Genomic DNA, 12,984 nt, shown 5'->3' with positions numbered 1-12,984 from the left:
GACAACTCCCCACCCACCCAGCCTTTGTCTGCTCTGACATATCCTACCCTTGGTTTATTAATTTAAAAAAAGAAAAAGCAGGTAGGACTAGCAGGACTCCGCTTGATGGGAGCCAGGAAGCCCCCTGTCCAAATTCTGCCTCAGTCAAAAACCTGAGACAAGCCTCTCTCACCCTCCCAGGCCAACATGGGAATAACCAGGCTGGCCTACTTTACAGCACAGCAGTGAGGATTACTGACATAATGAATGCAAGGCACTTGAAGGCTCAGGAGGGGGGCTCACGATTGCCGAGAACTATTTGCAATCTCTCTGTGTGGCTCTTACCCGGTACATGGACAGGTCGATGCGGAGGGAATTGTGCAGCTGGTCCAGAAGTTTAACAAATCGCTCTTTCTGTTTGCGGGAGAAGAGGATGTGTTACAGGGGTGGCCAAAAAGTGGTCCTTACCTATATCCAGGCCGAAATGGAAGCTTCCCTTCTGGGGTACATTTCTCTCCCCCCCCCCCAAGAAAGGGCCACTCATTCCTACAGTCTGTCGGGACACACAGAGTGAAAAGCGGGTGCAGAATCATTTTCCATCTGAGGGCTGCAACCTCCCAGGGTTGCCATGGCAGTGGCAAAAGTGAGCAGATCACATTCGGACAGCAGGCTGCAAAAGGCTAAGATGCTTTTTCCGCACACACTTTGCTCCATCTTCCATTCAGGCAAGCAAGAGGCACCGTCACACTTCAAGGGCATATTCCAGCCGGGCAAAGGCACCCAAGAAGGGCCCTTGAAGGGGCGTGGCCTAGGGGGAGAGGGGTGTGGCCTGACAGAGTCCAGAGTGTGAAAGAGATGCCCAAAGGGCCACGTTGGGCCCCCAGGCCTGAGGAGTAACATGGTGACAGAGGAGTCCGCCCTGAGGAGTGCTGCTCTGTCAGGAAATAAATAAGATCCCTTAGGAATCACCTCTCTGTGGGAAAAAGGAATCCCATGAAGATTTAGAGCAGCCCCACAATTCTATAATAGCCCCCCTTATTCTACAATAAGGGGAAACGTCCAGTCAGTGTTGTTTTGGAACTCTTTGAGTCCTTGGAGATTTGAAAGGATTAAAAGGCATTTCCACTGCCCACTTTAAAGACATCACTGCTTGGTTTCGTTCTCTGCTTTAAAACCACAGAGCGGCACCACAAACAATTATGAGCATGTTACATTATCAGGCATGCATCATCAAAAATCCACTTTGCCAAAGAACCGCATGCAAACACCAATTTATTCATATCAGGCATAGCAGGCCCCTGGCATTGTTATAAGAATTCTAAGGTCTCAAATACAGAGTATTCCTAAATGCACACATATATAAGCCATGTGTCTGAAATAGTACAGGAGAGCAACCTACAGAATGATGTTCCTTGTCCCCTTGAACCTGGACCCACAAGCAAGCAAGCAAGCAGGGGGTGGGGGGACGGCAGAAGCACTTACCCCAAAGTTTGAAGCTGAGAAGCGGTCCGAGGCAGACACGTTGGTGGAAGCTGTTGTGTGAGCATAGTAAGCATTGATGTTGGCCAGCAAGGTGCTCATCACCGCCGGCACCCCCGGGCACATGTACTTGGAGGAGAGACATGCAAAATGCCTGGGGGAACAGAAGCCATCGGGGGCCATCAGGCAGAAGCTGCAGGGATGCTCAGAGCCATCTCAAGGAAGAACATGCGTAAGGTGCCTTTAATCTTCAAAAAAGACTCCCCCCCCCCACCAAGCATAAACCCAACCTCTGTTGTGCCCGAAATCACAGGGTAACTGAGATGCTGGGGGCGGGCAGCAGAAGCTCATCCACTCCAACGCCCCCCTCCACCTGCCAACCCCTTGTGGAGCACTCTGCAAAAACCAGGCCACAGGGCGCAAGTCAAGAGCAAAAATCTCCTCCCCCCTCTCCATGCTTCCTGCAGAGCAAATGGCTCCAAGTGACTCAAGAGAGTGGATGAGGCACCACGCTATGGGGGAGGTGGGGGTGGAGAGGGGCCTCAGGATCTAACAGAGTGGCTCAGGTGTGTGTGTGCGCGCGGGGGGGGGGGAATCCCACTCATAACCCATAATAGGCACTGAAGATGAGCAAGACCCAACCCATGATCCATCCCAAATAGAATGACACAGCAAAGAGCTTCACACCATACAGAATCCCGGCTGCAAGTGGGCCAGTGCCAGGTGATCCAAATGCTGCCAGGAAAGGTTCAAAGTCACCTCTGCTTGTGGAGGGAGGGGGGAGGGAGAGAGGGGGACCCTCCCTGACCCCCAGCATCAACGACAAGGAGCACAAGCTAACTAGCCTGCTGGTTTTACAGACCGCCTTAAAAGATGTGCCAGAATAAGGAAGCTGTTGGGAATAAACTTATCCCGTGCCCTGGAGCCCAAGCCTCCCTTCCTCTGCCCAGCGCTCTGAGCGCAAGGACATTCCCAACGGCAAGACATCCTTCACTGCCTCTCCTGGGAAGCCAAAGCAGCAGCAGGAGGGGGAGGGCTCTCCCCACCTGAGACTCCCAGGACCGGGGATGCAGAGCAGAGCCTCCTGTTGCTTAGGAATCTGGAGCAGGAGCCTCTCTCTGCTCAGCCCCACCCTTCCCCTCCAGCAACTTTCCAGCAAGACTTGCTCAGCCTCTCTCTTTGTTGCCAACTCTATTAATTAGAGAGTGCTTCTCTCCTGTCATGTCTCGTCACATAATCCCCTTTCAAGCACTGTTTTCCCTTATTTATAGCAGTTTTTCTTTGATTGTTTACTTTAACCACCCCACAAGCCCTAGTGCTGGGGGAATGAGTTTTAAATTTTCCTGCGGGAGGGTTTCTTTTCTGCACTTTAATGAGAGCAATTAAATGAGAAAATGCAAATGAGGCCACTTCCTTCTTGAGGATGGCAGGATGAGCCCAGAGCCTCCCTGGGGGACCTGGATCCGGTTTCCCCAAGGGGAGCACCGGACGCAGTCTGCTGGCACCCCAGCCCCCTCCAGCCCCACCCGGCACTGTTTTGGGCATCCCGGGAACAAGGGAACAGCATTAAGATACAAGGCAGCAGAAGCAGAGCTCCTGCAGTTGGCAAAACTTGCATTTTAAATGGAAGTATGCAAGGAGGAGTCTGATGGCCGACAAAGGCAAGGGTCATATCCTGCAGAAGAGTTTGGGGAAGGCAGGTTTTTAAAGGACGATGGTTCTTAAAAGTCCTGCCATCACAACTTCCTGAGCTGCTCTCAGACTCAACTTCCTCGCATCCAACGCAAGCCCGCCCCTTCCTAACCAGGAAACCTTTCCGCGATCGACCTTTCCGTGGCACGAAAGGGATGCTTGGCATCGGGCAGGAACTCACGTCATGGCCTGGTAGATGGACTCGATCCCGTAGCGCATGGCAAACTCGTCCACAATCTCCTGGCCCGTCTCATCAAAGTAAACCTTCCAGGCATCGTCCCCTTTGGCATCAGGAACCTTCACCACCCCGTTTCCTTGCACATCTGTCAGGTGGTGGAAGAGGTTCTAGAAGAGAAAAGGAGGAGACCAGCACATCAACACAGGGGCTGCTGCCTCTGGCCACTGACACGGACACAGCGCTGCTTCGGCTGTGGACCCAACAGAAGGTCAGAGGGGTTCAAAGCAGCCTCATAGTTAGGTTTCCCTTTATCATGGACATGCATGGGGGACACTTAAAGAACTCAGAAAGGGGAGAGCAGTTGCCCAGTGTCCAAAGTCACCTGCCTTTGTAGTTTGGGGAAACTTCGTACCCCAAGTTTCGTACCCCACCCTTGCCTTCCCCCTGGCCTGAAGGCTGCTCTCTCCTCCAGCATTGCATCCTGACCACCTCTGCTATCCCCACCCAAATCTTTTCTGGTTAATCAACCCCTTCCACAAAAAAGCTAAAGGTCAGGGTGAGGGCTATTGCCAAGAACTTGCGTGAAGGGTTCAAATCCTCCCTGGTGACCTCGACACTTCCTACTTTGCAGGGGTGTTGTGAAGATAAAATGGCAGGGGATCCAATAAGGGCATGTCACCCTTGAGCTCTTTGTGGAAAGGTGGGACAGAAATGACTCTAGAGATGCTGCCTTGGATGCCAGAGAGGTGGCATGCAGGGTCCAAAATGCTCCTCTTCTGTGTTTGAGCCACCAAGATCCGTGTGCTGCTTCTCTCCAACTATCCCTCTGCCTGGAACTTCCATTTCCCACTCACAGCTTCCCTGGCCTGATTCAGCAGCAGCATCTTCTTCTGTTCTCCACAAGTGATCAGGAAACCATGATGGGGACAGGACCAGGTCACAGACTGGGCAGCTCTGCTGGGCAGGCAAAACCAGAGAAGGTTGTGAGGACAGCCTGGGCAAAGCGCTTCCTTGAACAGGCCAGATGGCTGCATAGGACAAGCCAGTTGGTGACGAGGGGCCTGATGGCGAAGCAGCTTGCCTGCTTCAACGCAGGTGGAGTTTGAACCGCACTTCCCAGAGCAAAATGGGACTCCCTAAAGTGATGATAGCGACAGTTTCCCCACCCCAATTAAACCCCCTTTTGGGTGGGCTATGAAAACATCAGGTGGCTGGGCAGAGAAAGAACGTGAGGAAATGGCTTAAGCAGTTGACATACTGGTGTCCTGCTAGACATTCATTACTCGCCAGCTTTCTGTTCTTTGCTGCTGTCATGCAAATGAATTTCCTAATGACATCCCCACTGGCTCAATTTCAGGCACAGATCATCTTTGAGCTTTCCGTCTTGTCAGGCTGCTCAGGGACAGCTCTCGTCCGCTCTGGAGCTCAGTAATGAACAGCCACACCAATGCAAAAGGCCCTTCAGCCAACGCAGCCTGAAAAGGACAATGTTGGGGAGACGGAGTCCATCTTCCTTTCCATTTGGGTCCTTCTTGGAACTTTGAGAACATGACCGACTAACTATTGTGGAATCAGGATACGTCCAGGATGCTAATCAGAGCCCAGAAGCTGCAGTGCAGGAGATGCTAGGAGGCCATGAACTGGCTCATTCCTGAGCAGCAGCTAAAAGCCAACACAATGTCCTTGCAGATAATAATTAAGCAAAGGAAACGGACGTGCCTCTCTTTCCCTAGGCTGGGGGCCACCCTGCACAAATCGAAGTAGGCCGAACCCACAAGAGCAGAGGACTGTTTTGGGCAGCAGCCTGTAAATCTTTTCTGGAGAAGCTAGCAAGGCACTTGAAGCAAAATCAGACCCAAGGGGGACCTGAAACAAACCCCTGTGTTGCAATAAGAACTAGCACAGCAATACAAACACAACACGTAGGCTAATAGTTAGTAGAGAATACATGATAGAATAATGATATCATTCAAATTATAGGAGTAAGCCAATCCAAGTTCATATGTACAATATAAGAGAGTGGTAGCGAGGATCGTCAAGCCGTGTGTTCAAAACAGATGTCTAAGGACAGTCTCACAATAGTCTTTCAAAAGTATCAACAGAAGACGTCTCATAGAATCATAGAGTTGGAAGAGACCACAAGGGCCATCCAGTCCAACCCCCTGCCGAGCAGGAAACACCATCAAAGCATTCTTGACATATGCCTGTCAAGCCTCTGCTTAAAGACCTCCAAAGAAGGAGACTCCACCACACTCCTTGGTAGCAAATTCCACTGCCAAACAGCTCTTACTGTCAGGAAGTTCTTCCTAATGTTTAGGTGGAATATTCTTTCTTGTAGTTTGAATCCATTGCTCCATGTCCACTTCTCTGGAGCAGCAGAAAACAACCTTTCACTCTCCTCTATATGACATCCTTTTATATATTTGAACATGGCTATCATATCACCCCTTAAACTTCTCTTCTCCAGGCTAAACATACCCAGCTCCCTAAGCCGTTCCTCATAAGGCATCGTTTCCAGGCCTTTGACCATTTTGGTCTCAAAAGTTTCAAAAGTAAAATCTCTCAATAGTTTTTCAAAAGTTTCAATGGAAGGCATATCTAGTGAGCACTGATCCTTAGCATGAATCTTACTTACATATTCTGTTGAAAAATATCGGCTGATGAAGACTATTACGAAGCAGTAGCATCATTCCGGAGACACTCCCCTTTTCAGGCTTTTGAGACGTCTTCCGTTGAAACTACCACTCTGTTATATTGTAATGTATACATGAACTTTGATGGGCTTACTCCTATAATTTGAATGTTATCATTATTCTATCATATATTTTCTACTAACTGTTAGCCCAGGACCTGGTACTCAGGGGTATCCCTGCCACCAACAAGGAAGGCAGAGCAAAGCCAAGGAGTCTCGTAGCCATTGATAGCCCTCTCCTCCTCCATGAATCTGCTTTATCCTTCTTTAACGCATTCCAGGCTGGTGGCCGTCATGGCGTCTTGCAGGAGCAAAATCCATAGTTTAAGCATGTGCGAAGAAGGACCTGCTTCTGTCTGTCCAGAATCTCCCCCCATTCTGCCCCACTAGCCTGCTTGTTTCCTCTGGAGTCCAAGAGACGCAGGCAAGAGAGAGGGCTTTCCAGAGTCAAAGGAATCGCCTTTGGGGATGCTGAATTCGCTGTGCCACAACATTTCTTTTTGTAAGAGGAGAAAAGATGCTGCCGCCCTGGACCTTCACCATGCTGTGGGGCTTACCTCATGAAGGCAGGTGTACTGGACATGGTAAGGGGCCACCTTCTCTTCACCTTTAATCTCCACGTTGATCTGCAGGCGGATGGCACCGGACACAGCAGACTTGTCTGTTCTTTTTTCTAAAAGGAAAAATGAGCCCATTTTCAAGAGGGGAGCCCTGAGCCTCCCCTAACACTGTTTGGGTGTCCACAAAAGCACAGCAAGGTTGGCTGGAGGAAGAAAGCCAGGCTGGACATGGAAAGAAAGGCAGGCACAGGAAAGGGGAGCGGCAGCTGGAGCTAACCCTGCGGGGGTTAACATAAAACAAACAGCTAAACGTATTATTAAGAGAAACTAAAGAATAACTTAAAGATGGAGCAATGTAGAAAATGCAGGATGAAAATTTTAAATAAAAAGAAACCACAAAGGGGGGAGTGGGATCGAATATATGTGTATCAGAAATGTATGTGATTTGTGTCTTTGTAATTTGTATGTTTGTAAGTCTTTGAAAAACCAAAAAAATGAAACTTTTTCTTTTAAAAAACAGAGTTAACCCTACCCTCCATACCCCAAGGCTAGGACTGCACCCCTTCCCCCATTTGTGGGCCTCTTAAAAAGATCAGCTTTGGGGCTCTGCAGACAGAGAGCTGTGCCAACAAGACAGCCCTGCTCATGCTTACCTGGCTCACAAACAAACTTTGCAGCCCATTCTCCATTCTTTGCAGCCCTGTGTCCCCTCAGTCACTGCAATGTCAGTGGCAGGATCCTGCCCTTGGCTATAAAAGCCTGGAGTTGGAGGCTCTGGTTCAACTGACTGCCCCAGAGCCAGCTATCCTGCCGTGGGCTTCAAGAAACTGAAACAGCCCTTTCCTCCCCGGGGATCCAATTCCAGGGGAAGGAGACAAGGGAAGAGGCAGGAGGAGGCTTCCATGTCTTCAGAGCCCTGGGATGGCTCAGCCAAAAGTCAACTCAAGCATGCCAAGGAGCACCTGCCTTGGAGCTGCCCACCAGGAAGATGGGGAGCAGGCCAACTTCACAGGCTGTGAGAGGAGGTAGAGAGTTCCCTCTGTGACACAGCCAGGTGCCCATCTCTGAAATGTCCCTCCCCAAGAGAGCCCAGGCAAGAAAGCAGGAGTCGGCTCCGCAGAGCAGGGGGGCAGCGGAGGACTCTTGCAGGCAACCAAGCCCCTCCCCCCAAAAAACTCAGGCGCCATCTGCCTGGAGCTCTCACCAAGCCAGACTCTCCCCCAAATATTGCTGCCTCGTGGGGGGTGTTAAAAAGAGGTGCTTACGGATGGCTTTGCTTCTGCCCACAACACTCTTCTGGGGGAGTCTTCATGGCAGCTGTTCTCTTGCTTGTGGGCACAGAGAGAGGCAGCGGATCTGGGTTCTGAGCCCAGTCAGAGGCTGCAGACACTCTTGGCAGTGCAGCCAGTCAGAGCTCAGAAGGCAGCGCTGCAGGGAAAGTCTCTTGGATGCCATAAGGGCTCAGGGAAGCCACTTTTGTGGCCTTTCTGCCAGACTCTTACAGGGCTTCCAGGTGGGAAGATTTTGCAGCTTGTATTTTTGAGGCCCAGAAACTAAATTATTGGCTGAGCACAGACTGAAGTGGGTGTCTCACACAATTTCCCTTTATTTTATGCCCACAGGCCTGCAAAGCTACATTTCCAACTGAAGCAAAGCAGCATAGGCCCAGGAACATTGAACCTGCCTGCAAAGCAGATGTTCTACCCCTGAGCTACGCCCCTTTCCCCATTCAGCATCTGCCTAAATGCCAACAAGCAAAGAGGTTTCTTACCCAGGTTGTACCAGACGTCCATCTCCCCGCTGAGGGTTCGCACCTCAATAATGGTCTGCCCCAGAAAGTCATCAGACTCCCGTTTCAGCCTCTGTTTGACCCGGGACTTGATGTCATCGTCTTCGTCCCAGACCCGCACTTTGATTCGATCAGAGGAATTATGGCACTCACTGAAAGCAAGCCAGGAAGAGGAGATCATGGGCATGAGGAGGAGCCACAAAGCTGCCTGGGAGGGCAGGGAGAACGGCCCCCTCCCATCCTGTGCATTGTGGGACAGCAGGGGACAGAGTCAGCAGCTCAAAATGAGCATCGCACCAGCCTAAGTCTCAAGACGTTAGAATCATAGAATCCTAGAGTTGGAAGAGACCACAAGGGCCATCCAGTCCAACCCCCTGCCAAGCAGGAAACACCATCAAAGCATTCAAGGGACACAGAGCAAGGAGGGAGTGCCATGTCGTGTAGCTCAGTCTCCCTCACTCTCCACTGCCCCAAAGGCCCTCTGCTGTATAAGGCTCAGCTTTCCTAAAGAAATGCACCATTTGCAGAGGAAAGGAGGAAGGACCGAGTGATTCCAGGCCAAAGGGAAAAGATGCAAAGCCACCACTTTGCATCCTTCCTCACAACCAGCTGAAATCTTGTACATAAAAGCTGAGCCCACCAGAAGACGTTTCCCCCACCTAGAATGGCCTGGAGAGCTCTGCCAGGTATGAAGTTGGGGGACCTGAGACTTCTCAGAGTGAGACAACTGGCAGAGGAAGCTGGGCTCTGCCTGGCAACCATCTCTTTCCCAGGCAGCCCAATATGATCTTTCCTCAAGAAGTGAAGACAGGCTGCCGTTTGCTTTTCACATCAGTTTAAAGTCATTGATTCTCCAGTCGATACAAAAACAACCCTGCGTGTGATCTTGGCATGCAGCTTGGACAATCCCCAGTATAAGCTGAGCTCATTCCCAAGGGAAAGAGCAATAACCCCCTTCCTTGGCTCTGGATCCCCACAGGAATGCTCTTTTGGAACTTGTCTGCACGGCTGCTTATTGCGACACAGGTAAAAAGCACGTGACATGAACATTTGCCACCCCTGCGGCTGTTTCCTGGGGTGCTACATTGAGCAGAAAGGAGCCAAGCCAGAATCTCACTGCTCGCTCTTGAATCCTTACGGAAAACCTGTTTTCCAGAGGCATGCAGCCCTTTCAGAAGTCATTCTGCAAGCAATCTCTGATGTGCAAGTGCGATATTGAAGCCAACCTGAAGATACAAGGGACAGAGGATGCATGCGTTTGGACTAAAGTCATTTTTGGTTCCACCTCTCTCCCCGCAGCCCCAAAACAGGGGTGTGGGTGTGTTTGTTTCTAGCAAGATGGGGTTGGCTCCTGTGGCAAATGTCTCAGCTCACAAAGGGCAAGTGACAGAAAGGATGGAATGAAAGGCAGAGGCCCAGGTGAACCCATGATGGGAACAATTACTCATCCTAACCAGCCCTGGCAACTACCCAGCCGCAGGAGGAAAGCACACGACCTGCCTCATCGCATAGCCTGTGCTCAAGGCTTGGGATTTAGCCCTTTTAAGAATGCACCATCTGTTGCCAAGCAACCCGAAGAAAATGAAGAAGAAAGTGAAAAAATGGGTCATGGGCGAACTGCGAAGCCTCCGTCAATCAGGACAGTGGCATTTCCCTTGCTCTCCCCCAAAGGTGGGGCCTCCAGTTACCACTGACCTGTAACTCAGGATCCATTAATTGACACCTTTTAAACTCCTGGCAATTTGTACGGCTGAGAGTGAATTAAACGGGAGACATTCCCAGGGAGGCTGCCATCCATCCGAAAGGGAAGCAGAGCTCCATTTGGACTCACGGAAGGCCTCTCTTTGACTGGGCTCCTCTCGCTCCCCCTGGGCTGGCGCTGCTCTGCCCCCTCTGCCAAGAGGATGGGTCAGGGGGTGCCGCCACCTCTCATTTCAGGCTTAGAATAATAGAATCGCAGAGTCCAGAGGGACCCCAAGAGTCATCTAGTCCAACCCCTGCGATGCAGGAATCTCAACTGCTCTGGAAATGCTGCATCAAGCAGGCTTCTCAAGAGTCAAACGCACCAGTAGTTGGGGTGTGTGTGTGTGTGTGTGGAGAGAGAGAGAGAGAGAGAGAGAGAGAGAGAGAGAGAGAGAGAGAGAGAGCCTGAGACGCACATAATAAGCCCAAACACAGTGTTTCACAGAAACTCCAGTTTCTCCTTTTAGAAATCCCCATCCAACTTGGACTCCCTTCTCTGTGAGTATTTCTGACCATGGAAATCTCACCCAGCAGCTCCTTAAGCTTTTTCAAACTGGCCTTCTAGACTCCAGAATGCATGCTGGACCTTACCTTCTTGGCAGAGTTTGCATTCCAACAGATATCAGGGAAGTTGAAGTCTCCCGTGACTACTATCTCTCTCTTTTTTGAATGGTTGGTAATCTGCATCATCCAAGTCTTCAGTCTGGCTTGGAGGTCTATAGCAGACACCCCCCAGGAAGGTGCTTCTGTCTCCTATAGTTTTTACCCCTATACTGTGCTCTCAATCTGTTTTCTATGCTCCAGTCATGTATTTCTTCACAAGTGTACACATCCTTCACATAAAACGCAACTCCTCCTCTCTCAGAACTACACTGTGCATTTTTAGCGGTCAAATGTGGGTGGTCTCTCTCTCTCTCTGCACAAGTCATGCCAAAGTTCCAGAAGCTGCCAGGCATGGGATTCTTTCAGCCACATGGCAATGTAGCTGGGTGCTTTGTGGGGAGGGGGAAGGGGAGGGGAGTTAACGGGTACTTTTGTGATCTATTTATTCCTTTGCTACCAAAGCCAGTCCAGGCTGGCTAGAAGGGATGAGATGCCTCCCTGCAGCTGATGATCAATATCAGGTTTAGATGAGGCAGCCGCATATAATCCTCTCGAACTAGCCAGCTGGGTGGTTAACCACAGTGTCGCTGTTTAAAAGCTTCCGCCTGGCTCTGTAATCGTTCTTGCAGGGGCCCAGCCTATTATCACGCTCAGCATCTCACCGAAATCCTGTATTTATGCATGATTATTCCCCTGATGAGCTGTGCTTTCTGATCCCCCCTTTGAGACAATTACATCGGGAGACTTCAGCAGAGGTTTGACGTGCCCATGTCTCCGTTTACCAGCTTGAGCCCCGTGAGCAGGCAGCTCTTCTGCTTTCCCAGGTGCTGGCATTGAATGGGCAGTGAACGTCCAGAGGAAACTGGCTTCCCACCCCAGGGGGAAGAGAAACTCCACTCCCGGTGCAATGGGAAGGGTCACTGGGGGGCAGCTGACCCCCGGGATGTTCACGCACCCCTTTCAGCCCAACGCAAACCTCAGCACAGGTGCAGAGGATTCCATCTCTCCTCCATTCATGCTCTAAACCCATCAATGGGTTACAGTATACTGTGTAAGGCCTCCTGCAGACAATGATTCTCTAGAGAAAGACCAGGAAGGCTTCCTCAGCCATACAAGCAAGAGCTTAATCTTTGTAAGATGCGCATTTTTTTTTTGTAAATACAAACTGCATCTTACACTCAGAATGGAGTGAGATCCACCAGCAGAGCTGCTCTAGCTCACAGAAGATCCACTTCAACCATTTTCATTCAAAATCCGCAGATAGCTGATGAAAGTACCAAACAAAAAGGTCCCTTGGCTGACACTTTGGGGTCTTCCAGGGGTAATGGGGCTCCTTTGCCCGGGGAGGGAGGAGGCCAAGAGGAGGAAGGGGAAAGCTGGCCAACTGCTGTCAAGGAGGAGACCCTTTTAAAGAAGCTGAGCGCCCATCGAACAAAGCTGTTCTGCAGCAGCCGTCTCCGCTTTAGGTTTAGCGTTAATTAAATGTGAAACGACAGCAGCAGCAACTTGAGGGCATCTCCTGTTAACTTGGCAACCACTTTGCAGACTAACAAAGTCCTTAGCTGCAGCTTTCCGTGCTCTCTAAGTCACTGTGCTGCCCGCCAGGTTTCATGCCACTTGGGCACAGATACAGGGGTTGCACTGTTAACCGAGAAGCATCCTGGAGGCACCAAAGCAAGCTGAAGGGAGTGTAATCCCTCCAACCACGGCCGGCCCAATACATTTGGGCACCTGAGGCAAACCACAAAATGCTGTCTCCTTCCCTACTTGGGAAGAGGGGCTGAATGAAGATCTACATCCACAACAAGGGGGGGGGGAATAAAGAGCTAGATTGGGATCTGCTGCACCCATGGATCTTGCCGCCCAAGGCGGTTGCCTCACCTTGCCTCATGGGTGGGCCGGCCCTGCCTCTAACAAACAGAGAACCAGTGGCCCATGTAAGTTTACTTTTTTCCTTTTCCTTTTGTCTTGTCCTGAGGGCAGCTTAGAAATAACCACTTAAATATCATGGATTTCAATAAAAGGAGCAGAAGTAGAAACAATACTCAAAAGTACTCAAAAATAAACAGTACAAATAAACATAAAACCTGGCAATGATGACGGATCCCAAGTTCTGTTAAAAGGTCAGGAAAGCAGGAGGCTTAGCAGAAAGTAATGAGAGGCCGAGTCAATGTGGCTGGAGCAGGCAAAGAAAGTGGGCCACCCCCACAGAAGCTGAGTGGGCCCTCTCAGCAGTGACAGCCCCCTCTAGATTCTGAAAGGGCCTGAT

The 12,984-nt window shown here is 50.6% G+C and overlaps 1 protein-coding gene across 3 annotated transcripts in view; it reads right to left on the bottom strand.

Moving 5' to 3' along the window:
- The window catches only part of UNC13B (unc-13 homolog B), a 160,255-nt gene that overhangs the window by 36,914 nt on the left and 110,357 nt on the right, over positions 1–12,984 (bottom strand). For all 3 annotated transcript variants that reach the window (XM_035100684.2, XM_035100686.2, XM_035100685.2), the window contains 5 exons: positions 8,352–8,521; positions 6,578–6,693; positions 3,332–3,495; positions 1,462–1,612; positions 325–393 (listed from right to left, as the gene is read on the bottom strand). In XM_035100684.2, coding sequence (XP_034956575.1) covers positions 325–393; positions 1,462–1,612; positions 3,332–3,495; positions 6,578–6,693; positions 8,352–8,521 — 670 coding nt within the window. The remainder of the gene's footprint in view (positions 1–324; positions 394–1,461; positions 1,613–3,331; positions 3,496–6,577; positions 6,694–8,351; positions 8,522–12,984) is intronic.

This window comes from Zootoca vivipara, chromosome 11, assembly GCF_963506605.1.
Source record: "Zootoca vivipara chromosome 11, rZooViv1.1, whole genome shotgun sequence".
In the NCBI taxonomy this organism is placed as follows: domain Eukaryota; kingdom Metazoa; phylum Chordata; class Lepidosauria; order Squamata; family Lacertidae; genus Zootoca; species Zootoca vivipara.
This window is presented reverse-complemented; position numbering and strand designations above follow the sequence as displayed.